Source organism: Loxodonta africana, chromosome 3, assembly GCF_030014295.1.
Source record: "Loxodonta africana isolate mLoxAfr1 chromosome 3, mLoxAfr1.hap2, whole genome shotgun sequence".
NCBI lineage: Eukaryota > Metazoa > Chordata > Mammalia > Proboscidea > Elephantidae > Loxodonta > Loxodonta africana.
In genome coordinates this window covers 102,556,433-102,577,282 of record NC_087344.1, presented here as the reverse complement: position 1 = coordinate 102,577,282, position 20,850 = coordinate 102,556,433, and the positions used below count along the sequence as shown (strand labels likewise).

Below are 20,850 nucleotides of genomic sequence, written 5' to 3'. Positions count from 1 at the left end.
TTCACAGGAGAAAGATGTGGCAGTCTGCTTCTGTAAAGATTTACAGCCTTGGAAACCCTGTGGGGCAGTTCTACTTTGTCCTGTGAGGTTGCTATTAGTTGGAGTTGACTCAGTGGCAGTGGGTGGATCCTTCAGTAATCTAATATTTCTGTATGTATAAACCTCTGAAAAACTCATTTATTTACACATTCATTCAAAAAATGTTTAAGTTCCTGCTTTTATGTCAGCTCTGTGATAGGTTTTGAGGATCAGTATGAATGAACAACACAGACATGGTCTTTGCTATCACTAAGCTCAGTCTAGAGGAGAGATACAAATAGGCAATGATATGATGAACATATAATGGTACAAACGCAGGGTGCTAATGGAACACATAAGAAGGAGGCACTTAAATCCAGTTTAGGGTATATCAGGAAAGTCTCCTTGGACGAAATGAGATTGGATACCTGAAAGATATCTCAGGGTGGGGATTGGGGAGGCACGAGTAGGCACATAGGGGATGCGGGTAGGCAGTTGTTCGTGGTAGAAGAAAAAAGAAAAAAAAAGGTATGAATTTAATGGAAATTGGCTAAATTTACTATTATCTCTCACTAAATTAAACTAGTTGCCTATATTGACTGTGATAGTGCTTATTTAGTTGATCAGATACTTTTGGATAAAAAAATGAGATTTCAGAAGTACAGTTGAAATGCACAATTTCAACTCACTTATGTAAAAGTTCTCTATAAATAAGTTTCCTCATGATTGTCCATATCCGATTGAGAGGACACTAGGATTTAAATTTGCTAATAAAAATCTCTTAGTCAGCCTCATTCAGTTTCAAGTTCATATATCTTACCTTGCTTCTGGTTCTCTCCACGTCTCTCTTACCCTTCCTAAAGCATTTGAATGCAGGGGAACTTGAGTTAGACGTGTGTAGGGGAGGCAGGTCGTAAATGGGTGCTGACTGCATGCCCCTACTCTTCTTACCAGGAACTTCTGAGGAAGTTAACTTCTGCCTCTGAGCAATGTCTTGCTCCTTTATCATGGTGACTACAGTGGCAGACCAGTTTGGCTTAATTGTCAGCTGCCTTTCATGTTTCCCAGACAACATACAGATCATCTGAATCTCTTCCACAATTTATAATAGACACCAAAAAACCAAAAAAGTCGTCATTGTCGAGTTGATTCCAACTCACAGCAACCCTACAGGACAGAGTACAAGTGCTCCACAGGGTTTCCAAGGAGCGGCTGGTGGATTTGAATTGCTGACCTTTTGGTTAGCAGCTGAGCTCTTAACCACTGCACCACCAGGGCTCCAGAGAGACACTAAAAAAAAAAGCCTATTTTAGATTCTCTCCCTGCCAAAACATAATTTGCCTCCACTACTGTATACTGGCACCGTGGTGGCGTAGTGGTTAAGAGTTACGGCTGCTGACCAAAAGGTCAGCAGTTCAAATCCACCAGGTGCTCCTTGGAAACCCTATGGGGCAGTTCTACTCTGTCCTATAGGGCCGCTATGAGTCGGAATCAACTTCGCGTAATGGGTTTGGTTCTTAATTTACCCTATACTGATGGGAAATACCCTATAAGGTGGTTTTGTCTCAGAATTCCCAGTGGAAATTAACACTCTAGTCCCCTCCACGTTTTTCTCTGCAATATTTCTCTAATGTTTGCCTTCTTGCTGCCTCTGCTCTGCTCCCCCAGTCTCTCAACCTCACTAGATCAAAGGTTCCAGAGAGTGAAGATGGCAGGTCACTGAGGTAGTCAGGCAGCTTCTTAATCCTAGTCTCAGTTCCTTCAGGGATCTCCAGCTTCTTTCAGTGGAATGGTTGTATCCTTCCTAACTGAGGCACACTTTTCCTTATACTGTGTTCTGAATTTTTCTTCCCTCTGTGAGCTACTTTATGGTCACTTCTCCAGTTTAGTTCCTAATATTTGCAGGGAATTCCTTTTTAATTTAGAAGAACCGTTTTATTACTTAACAATGTCTGGCTTTAAAGACTGTTTTCTCTGGAACCAAAAAAGGCAAGCTGAATATGACCTCTTTGTATCTGCCCTTTTTCTTTCCTCATGATTGAAAGCCTCATTGCTTAACCTTAATGGCAGGATGGGTAAGCAGAAGAAACCAATTTAAGGATAAAGGAAAATACATTAGGAGATAATTCAAAAGTATCCCCTCCACCCTTAACTTTTTCAAATTTAGAAAATAAAAATTCCTTGGAATTTTTTATTTTGCTGATCTACAAAACCTGGGAGATTAATTATTTCACAGTAGGCTTACAGGTATTAAGACAGTGGTTCATTCTCTAAGTGTGGTCTAGGACCCTTGGGGGGTATCCTTGAGGTCAAAACTAATCTCATATTAACACCAAGATATTTGCCTTTTTCACTCATTCTTTCACGAAGGTACGGTGAAGTTCTTCAGAGTTGATAGTGCAACTGACTGAATGCAGGTGTAAGAATCTAAGTCTTCTATTCAGACAGACATTAAATATGTAAAAGTGCCACTCTTCTCAATTTCTTGCAAGTTATTTTTAATAAATGATGTTATTTGTAATAATGCATAGTGGGCCAATTTTTTTAATGAATTAATATTTTTAAGTTTTCTTAGTTTTAATTTTTAATATGACAAATACTGATACATAACCTACCCACATAAACAAAAGCTCTCTGGGGTCTTCAACTTCTAGGAGTGCGAAAAGGACCTGAGACCAAAAGGTTGAGAACGACTGGTTTAATACTTAGAATTTAATATTTTGAAGAAACACCTGCATTTTTGCCTTGTAATAGCCCCAAATCTTTTTCTGAAATCTCTTCTATTATCCTTTAGTTCCTTGTCTTAGCACAGTATGTGCAGCATTCATTAGACAAACGAATAATAATGGACTTCCCAAAGTGGTTACTGTAATACATTTTATAAATGCCCCTCATAGAGAAATCTATAAACCAGATTATATAAACGAGAATATGTAGAATGAACATCTGACCTGAAAGTTAATAGGAACTGATGGCAAAACTTTGAGACAACTTGGAGGAAGAAAACCATGTAAAACATTTTAAATGATTATGTAAAAATTGTTTACTTATAATCATATCCTCTTATTTTTTCCCCAGAGATTCCTTCAGTCGAATGAGCCTTCGCAAAATGGATCTCTAAAATAAAAGCACTTGTTTTATTCATGTGAAAAGAGCCATGTATTCAACTTGAGTGTGAAGAGTTAAGATCTATTGAAAAATAAGACTTGGGACTTAATTCTGGAAATTAGAGCATTAATTTATTCATTGAAGAATGCAGTGGCCAAACTGATATCAAATGTAGACTGTTAAAGTTTGAGAATTACGGCTATGGTTTTTAATGTTCTGGTAATATGCTGTTATCCTTTTTTAAGACAATTTAATGACTCAAAGGTACATTATACATTTACCATTATTTATAGCATAGCTAATGTTAAATTTATTTACTTTAGGTTCATATTTTTTAATTTATATTACCATTTGTAGATTCATTTTGGAACCATTTTAAATGTAGTAATGCTTATTTTAAAGGTACTATTAAATATGTGAATGTTTACACTAATTTTACTGAGTGGGACTTTTAAAATTTTACCTTACCGACAAAGGCAGAGAGTAAGTTAGAGTTGATTTGAGAACTAGTTCCAAAACTAGCGAAATGAAAATCAAGGTAGTCACTTCATAGGCCCCAAAATGAATGAATGGACAGAGATAGATATTGGTAACTGGTTTGTGGAGACTTATAGCTGGTTTCTATTTTCCATGTAGATACCCCAAAAAGGATAAGAATAAATTGTAGAAATAACTACTAATAAACTTTTGTCTGTAAATAATGATGAAACACTGGAATAGCTAGTATCAGTGACAGTAGTCTGATCTTTATGACTCTCAACCTTATTATGCCAGTGTCAGCAGTATGAACTTCATGACTCTCAGCAACTAACATGATTCCTGTTTCAAATTAATGGGGCAGTTCTACTCTGTCCTTTCGGGTCGCTATGAGTCGGAATCCAGTCGACGGCACTGGGTTTTTCTGGGTAGTCATCAGTTACTAACTACTTTAAAGCTATTTTGCATCACAAAAAGGTAACACTGAGAGCTTGAGATTGTTTATTGATTTAATCTAGTTGAATGAGAAGTTACTTTTTGACCTGAGATTTTATGAAGAACCTATAAAAAAAATTACCTGCCTTAATCAAAATCAAGAACCAGTTCATTTAAAATTATAACTATAATATGAAAAATGCAGAAAAAATGTTTGAGAAATATATTTGAATTTCCTGGCAAGTTTTCCCAAGATACAGTACACATTAATGATTTGTTTTTGAACAATGGTTTTTTTTCCTTATAGTATTGTAACTTATGGAACAATGCCATCATTTATAATCTGTCCCTCCCTTTGACCTAGTGATCAAAGTTACATGAATCACTTAACAAGAACTGATCAAATTTAACACAGTGCCTTCATTGTATAGTTGTAGAGAACAAAATTTCAAAAATGTCTAATTCTCCTGAGAGCAGAGATGGTGGCTGATATCCCCATTTCTAGCCTACCTTTATAACGGGTAATACTGTCTTGAATCCTTATCTACAGCAATTCAAAGACCAAATCACAAAAAGGTTTTTCAGACAGTTACACAGTATTAGGCCAAAAGGGAGTATCTGAGGAGTCAAAAGGATATAACTTCAAAAATCTATCTAGGGAAAGATGATCCAAATGCAGAAGGAAAGGTTAAGGAATCAAGAATGGAAACTCATTTAAAAAAAAAAAAGGTGACATACGTATATATACCGTCCCTGGGATGGAGGGACAGGTACACATAAGAGATTAAGTGGCCCAGTCACTTCTCATTAGGTTACACTTATCTAAACAGTTTGGACTGTTCTACACAAACCTTAGTGACAGTATCAAAGACTTTATAAGATTTATACATTTATCATGCAATACCAATTATTTTCTGAGTCAGAATAGAGGCTTCCTTTTACTTTTAAATAAAACCATTGGTAATAATACTGAACACTTCCTAACTTCTCATGTACTTCAGTTTTCTTAAAATGTAAAATTCCTATCAGCAATCTTTTTATACTAATGGTTCTTAACCTTGGCTGTCTCTGGAGTATTATAGAGGCCCAGCGTCTATCCTAAACTTACAGATAGTGCTCAGAGCTGTGTTTATTTAAAAAGCTCCATTAGTGATTCTGAATGTAGAAAGGGGTGATGCATGACTTAACCATACCATCTTGTAGAATGGTATGATATTATGTAACTCTAAAGCACTTTTATTTGTTGAGATGGGATATATTATTCCAATGGCGTTTATACATTCTTTAGCATCAGTTTTAAGATATTCTTAGTGCCAAGAATGTTCAACATGTCATAATTGATCACTTACCAAATTTAGTGTACTACATTTAAGATGAATATTTAACCAAGTTTTTATGTGTGCCCAAAGCATCATCTTAAGTTCTCCTGTTTTGGAGTCTATAAAGTTAGATATCTACTTTAAAGGACAACTAAAACGTGACAGCTTTTCTTGTAAACTTTTAAGTGTGACAACTTGGATGGACTAAGCACAATGTCTCCTATTTGAAAAATTCTTCACCTCCACTGTGAGAAAGTAATGATTATTATTAAAGGTAATTATGCATGCTTATTCTCTTTTCTATATAGATGAATATAAATGTGCGTATACATATATACATGTTCTGTTCCTTAAGAGAACCCAGCTTTATTTACGGTAGAAATATGCAAGTGAAAAAAAAGATGAGCATTTGTAGACATAGTTGTTAAGCAGTTTAAATTTTATTGACCTCCCAGTTTTTAAAAAAAAGTTAAAGGTCATACCTCTAAGTTTGATGTACTATATACAGATCGTGCAGAATGAAGAGATACAAATTAATCCATGCCCCAAAAGATGTACTAGAGTACAGAATCATCTTCATAAATACATATAAAATTCTTTTGAAGACAGAGGGAACTGTCCAGGTTTTCTGAGATACTTTTCAAAGTGAATCAAGGCACAAAATGAACACCATTGTGAAATCACACTTTCTAGACGGTTTGTGCCTCTAATAAAGCCCATCAAAGATTTGGCATCACAACTGTATTATAAAACTAAGTGTACTGAATGAGATTCTGCCTCTTAGCTGGAAAACCGCAGCACCTATAAACATGTAGATAATTACTCCAAAATATGAAGAATACAAATACGAGTACCTTATTTTAAAAAGCAAACACAAAAGATAGATGTAAATTCAAAAGTGTTTAAATGCTTCCATTTTGGATAATTCGTTTAGAAATTGCATACAAGTTTGTTCCCAGAAGCTAATGCATCACTAGTCTCTAGGTAAGGAAAATGAATGCTAAAAATTGACATGGTTTTCAGTAATTCAAATTTCACTATATAAAACCTAAAGAGACCAATAATATCCAGTATCTCAAAAGATATGCTAAAGACTCTTTGATGTAATTAATTTTACCAATGTTTGTCCAGGTCTGTTTAATATATACAAGGAAAATACACTCGCTCTATAATTTCTTATAAAATAACAAGTAAGGAGTAGATGTAGGAGATGTAGAAGGGGAAAGAGAATTCAAAAAGTCCTTCTCTTCAGTAACCTTCACTTCAGAATCATCAAAAAGCAACCACTTCCCCTCATACTCCTTTAAGCTTTGCACTACGTATGAAATTTTATTCTCGAATCCACTAATGTTAATGCCTGTTTCATCACTGGATTCCTTGTTATCAGATTCATGGGTCCCATTAGTGGTAGTTTCAGAATTTCTACTTTCAGCAAATGCTGTACCAGCAACTTTATCAGGATTAGATGCTTTGTTGTATAATTCATAATCTGCTTTGCTCTTTTGTCCTCCAAGAAGTCCAATAGCTTCTACATTTTTTTTGTTTAAAACTTTACTTGGCTGTGTATTTCCACTGACTCTAACAGACACTTCTTCTTCATCATAATTTTCAGCCACACCCCTTGCTTCCTCCTCATTCGACGGTTCGGGCTTACCTAGTTCACATATTTGATCTACCATAAAATTCCCCGTATCTAGTTCTAAACTGTTTAGGTCGGTGACTTTAACAGAAGCAGTGTAATGCCCACTGCTGATTGTGATGCCACTGTGCATCACAACTGCAAATAATCCATAGCTGTCGTTGGTTGGCTTTGTGCTCCATTCTTCTAGTGACAATTTAAGGGGTGTCAACAAAGGAGTGTTGATCTTGGAAAGTCCACCACCATAACAATCAAACCTTTGGGGGGAAAAAAAAAAAGTTTTCTGTGGTTCCCATTTTAAATATATTTAAAGTGTTATACCCCAATATGAAACCAACTAAAAGTCTAAATGAACCCTTAATTACTTTCAGTGCTCACATGAATGAACAAAAAATCAGAATAGAAAAGAAGCCCCCAACTTTGTATAATATTTATTTTGCATGGAAAAAATATGTTGAATTGACTCCTGATACTCAAGTGTTTCTGTGGAGGGTATATGGCATTTTCCCTTTTCTTAATTTTGTTCAGTAACAACAAATGACATTTTAAAAACACACTGGACTTCAAAACAAAATCCTATACATTTAGTATGTCATTTTAAGTCTTTTTCTACCAAGATTTGGGAACAAAAATCAGTAATACCGTATCAGAGAAAAGTCCACTGAAAAAAGAGAAGACCATATGTCATTGTCTGGCACAAAGTGTGGAGTTATTGGGCAGCCCTCACAGTAATTTCAAGGAGCCCTAGCGGTACAACAGTTAAACACTCAGCTGCGAACCAAAAGGCTGGCAGTTTGAACCCACTCAGCTGCTCCACAGGGGAAAGACAAGGCAACCTACAAAACCCTATGGGGCAGTTCTACTCTCTTACACAGGCTTGCTCTATGAGTCAAAATCAACTCAACGACACCTAACGACAGTGATTTCAAACAAGTCAATATACAAAAGAATAAAATGTACAATGATTTTATGTGTATGTATCAGAAAAAGAGTATCTGGAAGTAATATGCATTTTTATACTTATTTTTAAATAACTTTTAAAATTCTCATCTGCAGATGAAAATTTCTAAAATTGTTCCAAGACCACTCTGATTTTCTAGTTACCTTAAACCTAATTTTAAAAGAAATTTGCCTTTTCCCTCTTATAAAATTTTATCTACACACAAAACTTTAATGTGTATAAAATTCGTTTCCTGCTTTAATCAGTTCTAAAATTGAATTCTGCTACTAGAAAAAAAGGAAACCCTGGTGGCGTAGTAGTTAAGTGCTACGGCTGCTAACCAAAGAAAGGGTCACCAGTTGAAATCTGCCAGGGGCTCCTTGGAAACCCTATTGGGCAGCTCTTCTCTGTCCTATAGGGTAGCTATGAGTCAGAATCAACTTGACGGCACTGGGTTTGACTAGAAAAGAATCATGCTTGATAGACAATCTGCTACACAAAAAACCTTCTCACAGCTGCTAAATAGCAGAATATGTATTCATACCAAAAGGATTTAAATTGATTCCTTTTTAAAGAGAAAACTTTTCTCAGGCAAACTTTACAAAATACTTTAGTACTTTATATTCCTATTATTTTGAATAAAACTTCTTATATAGCAGCTCATTTTCTTCAAATAGCTTTTATTTACAATACTCACTCCAAGCCACTAGCAGCAAAGCACTTCAAATGAATAGTTATAACTTCAGGCATTTTGTCGAACAAAAGACTTCGTTCAGCTTCAGTATAATGATGGCAATTTTCACAGAAATATTTATCTTCTCCTACAATCCTCTCCACTGAAGCAAATTGTGAAATTGCCCATCTCAGGGTTTTCATCTCTGTTTTTGGCTCTGGAGAAACTACAAAAGAGAATCCTTTCACTCAAAAATTAATCTCTCTCTCAGATATTCAAAAACTAAACCACAAAGTTCGATGTTCAAAATTAGCATTACACTTCAATTGACTAACCCGTCCTAAGTAAAAACTAAATTTGTTTCAGGCACTCCTATCATAAGCTCGTCCTTGACAGTACACATAATCTTTTAAATATTTACATTCGGACAGCCAATAGATACTAATGTGCTATGAACAGTAAGAACAAGATACTCCTTTGCCTTAGTGTAGGACAGATTTTAATTTATATTTAATAGCCAATTTTCAGTGTCTCAACAAGTGATCTGGTCTGTCTCATTATTTCCCATGACATTTCCATGCTTTTTATTGTTTGGACTAGACAAAACAGTAGCTCAAATATTTACTGTGTGATAAACAGAAGGAACCTGGAAAAAAAATTTGCTCATGATAGATAAGCAATTATATTTAATTTTATCTTAGAATATAAACCTGAATGTATTTTGAGAATTTCTAGTTAAAAGCCCTTTAGAGGACTTTGAAAAAAAACCTTTTGTGTGGGGGAAAAAAAAGCCAGCAGACAATACCAGAAAGGCAAACAAATTATCAAAACCACTTACTAAATCAAGGGGCAAAAACTGAGGATGAGTTTTTGCCCCTTTGTTAACTTGGAAAAAAGTTAACAAACATAACTCGGTAGCTCTAAAAGATTCAGGTCCACAAAAGCTATTAACTTACTAAAGCAGTTCATTTTTCCATTTTAACACCCTTTATTTTCCGAATGAAGACTCCATAATTCTTCAAACGATCATTATTAACAAATAAAGCTATACAAGAAAAAGTTATATTACACCAGGAACATTAAAAATCAGCTTTTTTCTCCCCAATTACACAAGTTCTATTATAGTGTATATTGTTGAAGAAAAATGTAATTACTCCATGGTCCACACAAGACTAATTTTGCTTACTTTCAGAACTCTCCTCCACTTTGGAAAGCTCGTCTTCTTGCACTGGCACACTGATGTCCTGAAAATTTTCTCTTCTTTCCGTTAAACTTTCGCATTCCAAACAACGAGTCCTTAATACCAGCTGACCTTGAAATAATTTCTCTACTAGCTCGAAACCAATTTGCTCCACACCTAAAAAGAAAATAAGAAAAATATACATCTACACAGATTAATTTTTCAGCATCCAAAACATTAATATTCTATTTAAATAAAACATCATGAATAAAGCCCCATTTTTGTATCTCAGCTTGCTTATTAGTATTATGTTGTTGGCCGCCAACTCATGGCAATCCCATGTACAATAGGGCAAAACACTGCCCAATCCTGCACCAACCCCAAATCAGCTGCAGACTGGACTATTGTGATCTACATAGTTTTCCGGGACTGATTTTCAGAAGTAGAGTGTCAGGCCTTTCTTCTCAGTTTTAGTTTGGAAGGTCCACTGAAATTCGTTCAGCATCATAGCAACACACAACCTCCAGCATACAAAGCCAAGGATCTACTTGAACCATGACAGCAACCTGTTATCCTGAGAAGTGGGGTCCCTGGGTGGTGCAGACGGTTAACACACTCGGCTGCTAACCGAAAAGTTGGAGGTTAGAGTTCATCCAAAGGTGCCTCGAAAGGAAGGCCTGAAGATCTACTTCCAAAAAATCAACCACTGAAAACTCTATCATGGGGTTACTACGAGTCTGAATCAACTCCATGACAAGTTTTATTCGCATTAAGAGGTGAGTTATTCATGAAATTTAAATTCCCTCTAAAGATAATTGAATATGAATTAACATTTTCTCTAAGAAAGTCACAATTGTGTCTTTTTATAATTCTCTTCCTAAAGACAGCCCCTGTATAGTAACTAACTACATTAATCAGTATTACATTTTCCCTGAGAACTACAGTATGGACAAAACTAGGTGCAAATCTAGCTGAAGTAAGGTGTAACTTCTTGTTGACTCATAGCAAGCCCATGTGAGAGTAGAACTGCCCCACAGGGTTTTCTAGACTGCAATCTTTATGGAAGCAGATCACCAGGTCTTTCTCCCAAGCAGCAGTTGGGCAGGTTTGAACTGCCAGCCTTCCAGTTAACACTTAACTGTTGTGCCACCGGGGATCCTTAAGGTATAACTAAGTTCTCTAAAACTTTGACTAAATGCAAATTTTTATGACTTCAGTTATGTCAAATACTGTATAGGTAGCCAGTTGATTCCAACTCTTGGCGACCCTATGTGTTCCAGAGTAGAACTGTACTCCATAGGATTTCATTGGCTGTGACCTTTTCAAAGTAGAATGCCAGGCCTTTCTTCTGAGCCACCGCTGAGTAGATTCGAATTGCCAACCTTTATGGTTATAGCTGAGCACTTAACTGTATGCACCACCTAGGGACTCCTAGAGGGCAATATACAGTCTTTTTCCATTAAAATGTATTCAACTCCCCTAGTTTATAAACCACAAATTATCATTATTCTACTTGAAGATTAATAAGATTATACATATAACACATCTAAGCAGAATGCTTTTTAAAACACTATAACCTGTATGGTCATGTTCAGTGTTAAATTTCCTTTTTAAATATAACAAAAATCTTAGCTATACAGATTATATTATACATGTATCTAAAGAGAAAATTCTAATTATACAACTGTTAATGCTCCTACTTATCAATGTCGAAGAACAAATTATACTCACCTTTGTTTATGGCCTTATCTTCATTAACATTAATGGGTTTAACATTATTCCCTGGAGAGTCAAGTCCACAGCCATTAACCTTTAAAGTGTTACCATTTTCACACTTCTCTGCATCCTCTTCAAGATCATATTCATTTTCTTTAAACTGTCCTTTGGATCCTTGGTTTGTTGTTATTTTCCCCAGACTACAGAATTTAGAAAGAATGCTGGGCTGCTTAGTTGCAGACTTTAACCAATTTATTTTAACTCTTGATTTCTTTTGCGACGGCTTTGCACTCTCATTTTCACAAGTGTACTTGGGAAGTATTTTAGCAGGAATCTCTGACATATCACCTGTAGCTTTCCTTTTTGATCTAGTTTGTCTCTGGTTCTCTTCCAATGACTGGTATTCCTTGGATACTTTAGATTTTTTCTTCATGTTACCAAATTCAGTGTCACTTTTTCTTTTTGCATTTCCTTTTGGGAGTTCTTCTTTATATTCTTCAGAATGCCTCATATTGTCCATTTCTATGTTGTTAGTACCACTCATTTCCGCTTTCTGATGAGGTTTTTCTTCTACCTTTGTGTATAATTCTGCCACATTTTTCACTTCTTCCTTTTTTAGGAGTTGGCATGTTTCTTGAATGTTTCCCAAAATACACTGTAATACCTCCTGTGCATCATGCTGTAGATATCCTTCATACATAGGGTTGAGTTCCCTGTAATAAAAGTTTTCATTTTATTTGTTGTAGTTTTGAAGACAAATAATAAATCTTTCTATATAGAAATGAATTCATTTATAGGATATCATAACCTCATTTTTTTAATTTTTAAAACATTCAGCTGTTAATTTGAAACATATTACCTAAACTTATAATTGAAAACAAAACCAAATTTACTTTTCACAAATATTTTGATCTTGTAAATATTACTGTTAATAGTAGTTAATATTTACATAGTGTTTACCACATACCAGGTTTTAAACAAAATGCATTTTGTGTGTATACGTAACTCTCACAATAATCCCATAAACCAAAAACCCACTGCCATCGAGTCGATTCCGACTCATAGCGACCGTATAGGACAGAGTAGAACTGCCCCATAGAGTTTCCAAGGAGCACCTGGAAGATTTGAACTGCCAACCTCTTGGTTAGCAGCCATAGCACTTAACCACTACGCCACCAGGGTTTCCAATCCCATAAGGTACGTATTATTATCACCACTGTTCACAGATAAGGGAACTGAGGCACAGATTGGTTAAGTAACATGCACAAGGTTTGACAGCTAGTTAAGATGCACAGCCAGGATTCAAATCTGTTCTTTACTGCAGTGATACACTGCCTCTTAACAAAGGTATAGTGGCATATTGCACCTAGGTCTATTCCACAATTTTTTTTTTTTTTTAAGAGTTACCCTAATAGTATATGTGTCATTTTTCTGGATAAGGCTGCTTTATATATAAAGTTTAATTTTTTTATAAAAACAATACTAAAAGCAATCTAATCCAATAGTTCTCTTCTAAACGGTAACAAAATAAGAGAATATTTGGAATTTAGTTTTTATGCATAATAGATTTTGAAGTAATACAGACCCACAAGTACTAATCTGAAATCCTTATGACCAATTTGTGCAGTAAATCAGAAATTTTCAGATTTAGAAAGACAATGGCCCCTAAATAAAATATATACCAACAGGCTATGGAGCAGTACCCCATAATTAAACCCATTACTATTTCTATTGAAAAAAGTATGAACATTCATATCAGGTATAAAAACTATAAACAGCCTCATATAAATTCAGGTCTCATAAGTTTAATACCAAACTTGTGAAAAAATTTCCAGTTTCCAGAGCTTGTGGGATATACAGCACTATGGACCTATAGTATCCAATTCCTCCTTACTCTTCAGTCCCCATTTGTTCACATACCATTCTCAGAGAATAGAAATAAGTAGCTAAGCTGGAATCCTAAATTTATATTATAGGCTATACCTGAGTGTGTTAAGCAGTCGTCTTGGCTGAGTAGCAAGTTCATCAGTATATTTCTCCGGATTTAAGAGAAAACTAGCCTGAAGCTGTTCAACTGAAATGATTAAGGACTGTAAACTGCATATTAGTTCATAACTTGCCAAAGAATCTTCTCTGCAATTGCCCTGTCGAGAAAGAAGCACACAAAACAATTGTTTCATTTATGAACAAATTAAGTACCTTCCCCCTTTCTTGGCTTTGTCTCACTAAATACAAGCTTTTCTAAATTTAATTTCAGTCTAAAACTAATTTTAGGGGGTACACAAACTCTAAGAATATTTTTTATTTACTTTTATGTGGATGATACTGGTTTCCTAATTATGGAAGTCAAAAGTATACTTAAAATTTAAAAGTGAATCAATCTGAAAAAACATGAGATTAGTAACAGGTGGTACACAGGCATTACAAATTGTGATGGTGGTACACAAAAGACAAGTTTGGCTCACAATGAATTAAAAGACTGGAGAAAACACTCTGTAAAAGGGAATAATCGAGTTAGCTGCCTTGCAAGAATAAAGAATAACTGCCTTTTTGACAACATGAGTTACTTAGAAATTCAATTCTCAGTTTGTTGTAACAGAGAAATAATCTTTTATCATTCCCCTCCTCCCAATTCACTAAGCAAATGAATTTCCATGAATTTTTTTATATATTATTTCTTGTTCTTTTTTTTTTAACCTTATCTTTTTGATGGGCTTCATCCTTTAGAGCTTCTTTCTTCCTTGAAATAACATTAAATAAGTGCTTCACTCCAGATTTAAAACCAGGACAAAAATATAATACCTACAAAAAGCGAGATTATCTGTTTACTAAACAAACATTAACTAAGATCATTTAAAAAAAAAAAAAGCTATCATGCTTTTTGTAGAGCACTTTTAAATGGCCATCACCCAAAATTTTGAGATTTAAACTTTGTGTCAAAAATTGTTAATTACAAGAACAAGAGCAGTCCACTGTCTTCCATCATTGGTAGCAAAAGCCTGGGCAGCTATTACTAAGACTTAAGGTTACAAGGGTGCCATATACAGAGAGATATAGTTCCAAGGGCTAAGACAGCTATCACTGTAGCATCAGGAATCAGGCAGAGAAACTAAAGGTTTGGCATCTTCCACCTAACCAAGACCCATTCAATTTTGCTATTCCACCTTTACTTATCACACTTTGTCTTATGCCTAAGGGGAGTCTGTAATGTGCAACTTAGAATCATTATCTTAGCCCATTCTGGTTAATGCGCAAGGCAAACGGTATGGACAATTAATCCAAAACCAAACCAAATCCATTGCTGTTAAGTTGATTCTGAGTTATAGTGATCCTGCAGGGCAGTGCAGAACTGCCCCCATAGGTTTCCAAGGCTGTAATCTTTACGGAACCAAACTGAGAGCTGGTGGGTCTGAACCACTGACCTTTTGGTTAGCAGCTGAGCACTTAACCACCAGGGCTTCTTAAAATCCTCTAATAATTTGAAATTCTCAGAAACATTAAATGTTAGATTATTCTACTAAAAGCCTATGCCTACTAAAGTTTTATCATATAGGAAAGTTGTCAATTTACCTGAAGTATACTATTAAGATAACAAGTATTGCCAAGATTATTCAATCCCACAAATGGTAGCAAGTTTTCTCTCTTCTCACAGTTTATAGGTGAGGACTGTGCTGCAGGAACAACTTGATCACTATTAAGAGAAGACAAAGCTATAAAGATATAGTATTATAAAGAAACAACACGGAAATACTACTTTCCTAGATTTAGTCATTCTCCAAATGTTGTATGATCTGAAAAGTACGTAGATTTATTTGGATGACATTCTCCGAAAATATGTATAGGTTGAAAAATTGCCGCATACCCAAAAGTTTTAAAAGCACTTTAAAAACATCAGTTATACTCAACAGGTCTCAAAACAATTCCATCAAGGGACTATTAATCCCATTTTACCAGTACTTACCAGTCGCATCAAGTCGAATCCGACTCATGGCAACTCCGTGTGTGTCGGGGTAGAACTGTGTTCTATAGGGTTTTCACTGGCTGAATTTTTGGAAGTAGATCGCCAGGTCTTTCTTCTGAGACTCCCATTTTACCAAGTAGAAAATTAAGCAACTGGTATTGTGATTTGTTTAGCCAACATGACATGTTAATCAAGCAGTTAAAATGTGAATGTTGCCATTGAGTCTATTCAGACTCATGGTGACCCCATGTGAGTCAGAGTAGAACTGTGCTCCACAGGGCTTTAAGTGGCTGATTTTTCAGAAAGTAGATCACCAAGCCTTTCTTCCAAGGCACCTCTGGGAGGACCTGAAACTCCAACATTTCAATTAGGAGCCAAGGGAAGTAACCATTTGCACTACCCAGCAGGTACTCCTAAAATTTGAAGAGAAATGTGGGAATAACCAGATACAACACTATCTGAGAGAAGCTGCACTAAAAAGTCAGATTCTGTTAATAAGATTAAGGTGAAAGACAGACTATGCAGAGTATGATATAACCACTATTCACTTAAAAATGAACTATTAAAAATACAGGAAGACCTGCTATTAATTTTATTGCTGCGACTACTGTAGCACCACAAAGTGTTTATAAGCATGAATGCTTGATTTAAAAAAATGCTCACACACAACCTCAACTGATTATTAGTACATAGTAGGAAGTTATACACAGGACCAAATCCATTTAGTTACCTGGAACAGTATCTATTTGTTAAATAGGAAGCTAGTGTAAATGCCAGCTAGAGCAACTACTGGTAGAGTATTTTATTTTGTTCTGATTTCTTTTGAAAAATTTATTTGCATCAAATGCACTTCTTGTTTTTAAGTTTAGTTTAAATATAATTTGCAATTTTATGCCCTCGACAAGTCCACTAATTCATATACTGGACATGTCTACAAAGGTTAAAAATCTCAGATAACTTTCAAGTCTTCTAAACCAAAAAACCAGCTAATTTTTTACCTTTTCACAAATGTGCTGCACTACAAATAACATGTTTAAACTCTGAAAAATAATTTTAGTCAACAAATATTTTTCCAAGTTAGTCTAAGTGGTTGAACACAATGCAAATGAGTTAACACTATGGAGGTGATCCCTTAGGAACCAGCAGTTTGATTCTGTGCCTACTATACACTGTTAGACTTGTCTCACTAATGTGGACTTTTTTTTTGCCTCTATGTATCAAGTTAGAATGTCTGGACATGTCAACCCCAGTTCTCTGCTTCACCAATGAGGAATAAAAGAAGTACAGAAATATATTTAAAATATGATACATACATTTCAGTTCCATTATACTCAGAAACTTTCTCTTCATTTTCTTGAGACTCTGTGAAATCCAATGCTCTCTTAGTTTCCTTTTTCTGAAAAAACTTCAAGGAAAGTCTGTTTTTCTTTGATGGACTACCTCTTGAAAGCCCATTGTTTTCACTAGGTATGACACCAGGCATTTTCTCTTCAAATCCCAAGTTGTTGACAAGAATTAATTTATAGAGGCAAGGTGTAATCACCAGTTATATCTGTTATTCATAGAAAAAAAGTTTCATTAGTATTTAGTTATCAGTTGTAGGCAACAAAACCATGAACTCTGAAAACAAATTTACTACAGGAATGATACTAATTAGAACTTCAAACTTAAAAACTAACTCCTGGCAGTAATAGGCACTCAATATATGCTGCATTATTAATGAAGGAGCTTGCGACACTGTCCTTAACTTTCTTAAACAATGAAAGATATCTGATACTGAACCTGTATCAGTGTGCTATTAGATTAAGGGTCATATCTCAAAATATCCCACTTTATGGAAAAATATAGTAGTAAGGAGTAAAAATTTAATTTTTCATCATTGTAATTTATTAATTCAAAAAAAATTGAGCAATTAGCATCTCTAGTTCTAAAGTAAGAAGTGGCCTATGGAGAGGAATGACTGGGAAATCACAGTAGTGCTGGACATGAGTAAGTCTTCCCTCCCAAGGCCTTTTCTAGTTATTAATATAAATATGCAAAATAAAATCTATAAAATATTTAAAGTATAATATGCATAAAAAGGCATAGATTTTGCATTCAGTTATATCTAAAACCCTGAGTGAAGATAATAAAACATATGCAAAGTTGGGATGGTGTAAAAAATTGTTGCACTTTGTGTATAGTTACCAAATTCTCATGCTCTAGACACCACAATATTCTACTCACTTTCAAGGCAATTTTTTTTTAAACTATAGATTTTTAAAAACTGCTTTGAGTAGGAAAAAAAAGATGATTTGGTTTGACTCTGGCAAGCATTTCTACTCTTTTAAAGCAAAACTGTTGAATGAAAAAATATGTCCACATTGTAGCTCTTTTATGTATCAGTCTATAGGGTCCCTATGAGTCTGTATGGACTTGGCTGCAACAGGTTTGTTATCATTCACTATGACATCTGGGGGAAAATGATCTAACAGGAGTATTACCAGAAAATTACTTAAAGCTCCAAACCTCAGCAATAAGTTTCAAATGTGACTACCTCTGTACGATGCACTAGAAAAAATTCACTCAAATTCCACCCTTAATAAGCGTTTCACTCAGCTAACTCTGATCTGGGAATTCTCGGCACTGAACCTCGGCAGTGAAACTACATTTTGGAGACAACTCAGGAAGAACTGGAAAGTTGACCAATTTCTTCTCCATCCCGTCTCCAGCTCAACTTACTCTCCTGGCCGCTTAATGCTAGTGATGAAATTCATATGCTTATGAAGATAAACCATAACCTGCACCACACTGGGATTTCTAAGCATTAACAATTCTTCAAAGACTTTTCTTGAAAACCAGTTCTAACGAGTAGAAACTGCATTCTCTGTGATAGGATACTCTGACTTTAACAGATGGAAACAATGATGAAGCACCTGATACACGGGATCGTCGTCCGAATCAATAAACCAACAACCCTCCCTCGAAGCAATGATCAAGTCACTAAGATTAGCAAGAATGTAACATTTTACCAGGTGCCATATAGTATCCTTCTGGCTCTCCTTGTAACTGGGTTGTAACATCAAAAATGTTTCTCGCAAAACTGTAAATCCAGTTTTGCAGAGAACACAATAAATCGAACACTGAATGTTCTTGAACAAGAGGGTGAACACAAAGTACCATTAAGTTTTGTTCTTTCCTTCAGAAGATCACAGGACTCAACTCTTGTTTTTCAAGAAAAATGTGAAACAACTAAGGATAACACCCTCCGCAAAGACTTCAGTGGCGTTCTAAAGAGTTTAAAGTTTCTAGTGTCAAAAATTGCACGGTAAAATTTAGCAGTTACATAGTACTCGAGTGAAAACATCTCTTCTCCCTACTCTCACCACTCCATGGAACAGAAAAGAGACTCAAAAGTTGACATGATATCGTGTTAACTGATGTCCGTGCCCTTCAGACACAGCGCTGGGCAAGGTGGGACGCTGGACGCTGGCGTTGTGGGGCGCCGCCACCGCTCACTTGAAAACGGCCCCTTAGCCCGTGGAGCTGGCCTGTTTACGCCCAGCCCGAACCTGCCTTCTCGAGTTCCCAGGAGCTGCAGGAGGGGGCAGCCCTCACAGAAGGCTCGGGTTGGCACCCCGAGCAAGGACGAGGGAGCAAAATGGTCCCTGGAGTCTTCCAAGCAGCGACGACGCCCGGGTCCCAGAACGGCCCCACTCAGGCGCCGGCCGAACTTGCCTCCATGCCCGGGCACCGGCCCCTCCTTCCCCAGGCCCTCCGTACCTGGTCATGGCTCAAAGCGAGGTCCGCGACGGTGACGCCGGCGAGTTCAAACGGGATGGGTGTGGGCGCGACAGGTGAGTTCCAGCTCGGAGCCCGGGTCCCCGACCCAAGAAAAAGCTGGTCGGATCGCCCTCCCGCGGGGGAGTGACCATCCACTCTCAAGAGCGGGAACCCGGGCCGCCACTTGGTCCTGCTTTACGCCGCCACCAATTACATTCCCGGAGCGGCGGCCGCCTGCGGCCGCCCCGGGATAGAAAGGGCGCAAGAAGAAGCGGCCCCGCTCACGACGCTCCTGAGCCGCTAGGGTCTTTCCTACTCCACCACCGAGGGGAACTTGGCGCGTTTTCCTCACTCTCAGGACCCCCGGGTTTTAGCCTCCGCCCGCGCCAGCGCTGCTATTGAAGGCGGCGTCTTTCGAAAATGCCGGTCCTAGTCTCCAAGCTGCACAGACGCCAAAGGCAAGAGCCGCCCCGCGACCGCCACTCGGCCCCCTCGCACGCACGAGCTCCGGAGTCAGCTGGAACGGTAGTTTCCCCCAGCTCCTAACGGGTTCTGCTATTTCAAACAGCGCAGGCACAGTACAGGGCAGCTCGCGCGGGTCCTCGCTGAGGGCGCGCGCTAGGTGCTAGAGGCCTGGCTGGCGGGCTCGAGCCTCACACCCTTTTTTTTTTTTTCAACAACCATTTGTGCGCAAGTTGAGAGAAAAGCGTACGGGTCGGGAGACAGGACAGAGAGTAGAGGGGCGGTCCCCTTCCTTGAGAAACAGCCGCCAGGGGCTCAAATCCACCAATCCGTGATGAGCAATCACCAAAGCCTCTGTACCACCTCCAGGAGAAGCCAATCAGAAGTACCTGGATACCGGGGGGTGGGGGAAGGCAGTCTAGCCAATTCTAAAAAAGAAAAAAAAAAAGAGGGGGTCAGCCAATCATTGTTAGACAGAGAGTTTTCCACACAAGCGCGTCCCCTCCTTCCGATCGCACGCGCTTTCCGTGCCGCCTGCTAAACCTCGCTTTGCGTTTTGTTAGTTCTACGGTGGGACGCCACGGAGCGTGCGCTTTCCGGATGAGGCCCTTACAGTAAGCCCGCCCCTCTCATGCGCACGCTCTCTGGAGCGGTCCTCGGGCGACTGGTTTCGGAAAATGGCTGAGCAGTTTTGGTTTATTGCTGGCGTTCAGGGTTTTCTCTTCGGAATCGCACCCCTGGTGCCAGGGCCATCCGAATGAAAACAACTGCTGCCACGGATAGCAATAAATGCTCAGCCGAATGGTGTAGAGCTGAGGCTCCTTCCTACCTTAACACGCTCCATTTTTTTCCTTTTTTTCCCCTTTCCGGCCACGCAAGGAAAGAAAATATTAAGTCCAAGCTTTGACTGGGGAGTGAGGGGACGGCTAAGGATTCCAGCGAGAGACCCCCTGCTAAGGGGCTCAAGGGCGGCAACACAGGCCTCACCTGGTTTGTGTTTCCATCTGTGTTTGCAGTCTTACCCTAGTGAGGTGACCTCACAGAGCAGGAGGTCTTCAGTCCAAATTCATTTAACCAAGTATGTTTTTAGGCGTCAAGGATACGGCGGTGAATGAAATACATTCCCTGCTCTAATGGAGCTTTACGTTCTAGAGGGGGAG

At 37.5% G+C, this 20,850-nt stretch overlaps 2 protein-coding genes across 6 annotated transcripts in view; one reads left to right on the top strand and one right to left on the bottom strand.

The window, feature by feature from the left end:
• DOCK7 (dedicator of cytokinesis 7) overlaps positions 1–4,592 on the top strand; it is a 271,372-nt gene extending 266,780 nt beyond the window's left edge. For all 4 annotated transcript variants that reach the window (XM_064282069.1, XM_064282072.1, XM_064282070.1 and 1 more), the window contains one exon: positions 3,097–4,592. In XM_064282069.1, the coding sequence (XP_064138139.1) occupies positions 3,097–3,139 (43 nt within the window). In that variant the 3' untranslated portion in view covers positions 3,140–4,592. The remainder of the gene's footprint in view (positions 1–3,096) is intronic.
• A 1,031-nt stretch (positions 4,593–5,623) lies between these two features.
• Positions 5,624–19,891, bottom strand: USP1 (ubiquitin specific peptidase 1). 2 transcript variants are annotated; one of them, XM_010591219.3, is made up of 9 exons: positions 19,229–19,888; positions 16,780–17,018; positions 15,076–15,196; positions 14,203–14,307; positions 13,489–13,649; positions 11,521–12,218; positions 9,796–9,966; positions 8,634–8,835; positions 5,624–7,253 (listed from the first exon to the last, which is right to left on the bottom strand). In XM_010591219.3, exons 2-9 carry the CDS (start codon positions 16,947–16,949, stop codon positions 6,524–6,526), a joined length of 2,358 nt encoding a protein of 785 aa, XP_010589521.1. In that variant the 5' UTR covers positions 16,950–17,018; positions 19,229–19,888; the 3' UTR covers positions 5,624–6,523. The 2 variants fall into 2 exon arrangements, with proteins under 2 accessions (XP_010589521.1, XP_010589522.1); XM_010591220.3 differs by lacking the exon at positions 14,203–14,307 and having other exon boundaries at positions 19,229–19,891.
• Positions 19,892–20,850: the final 959 nt, after the last annotated feature.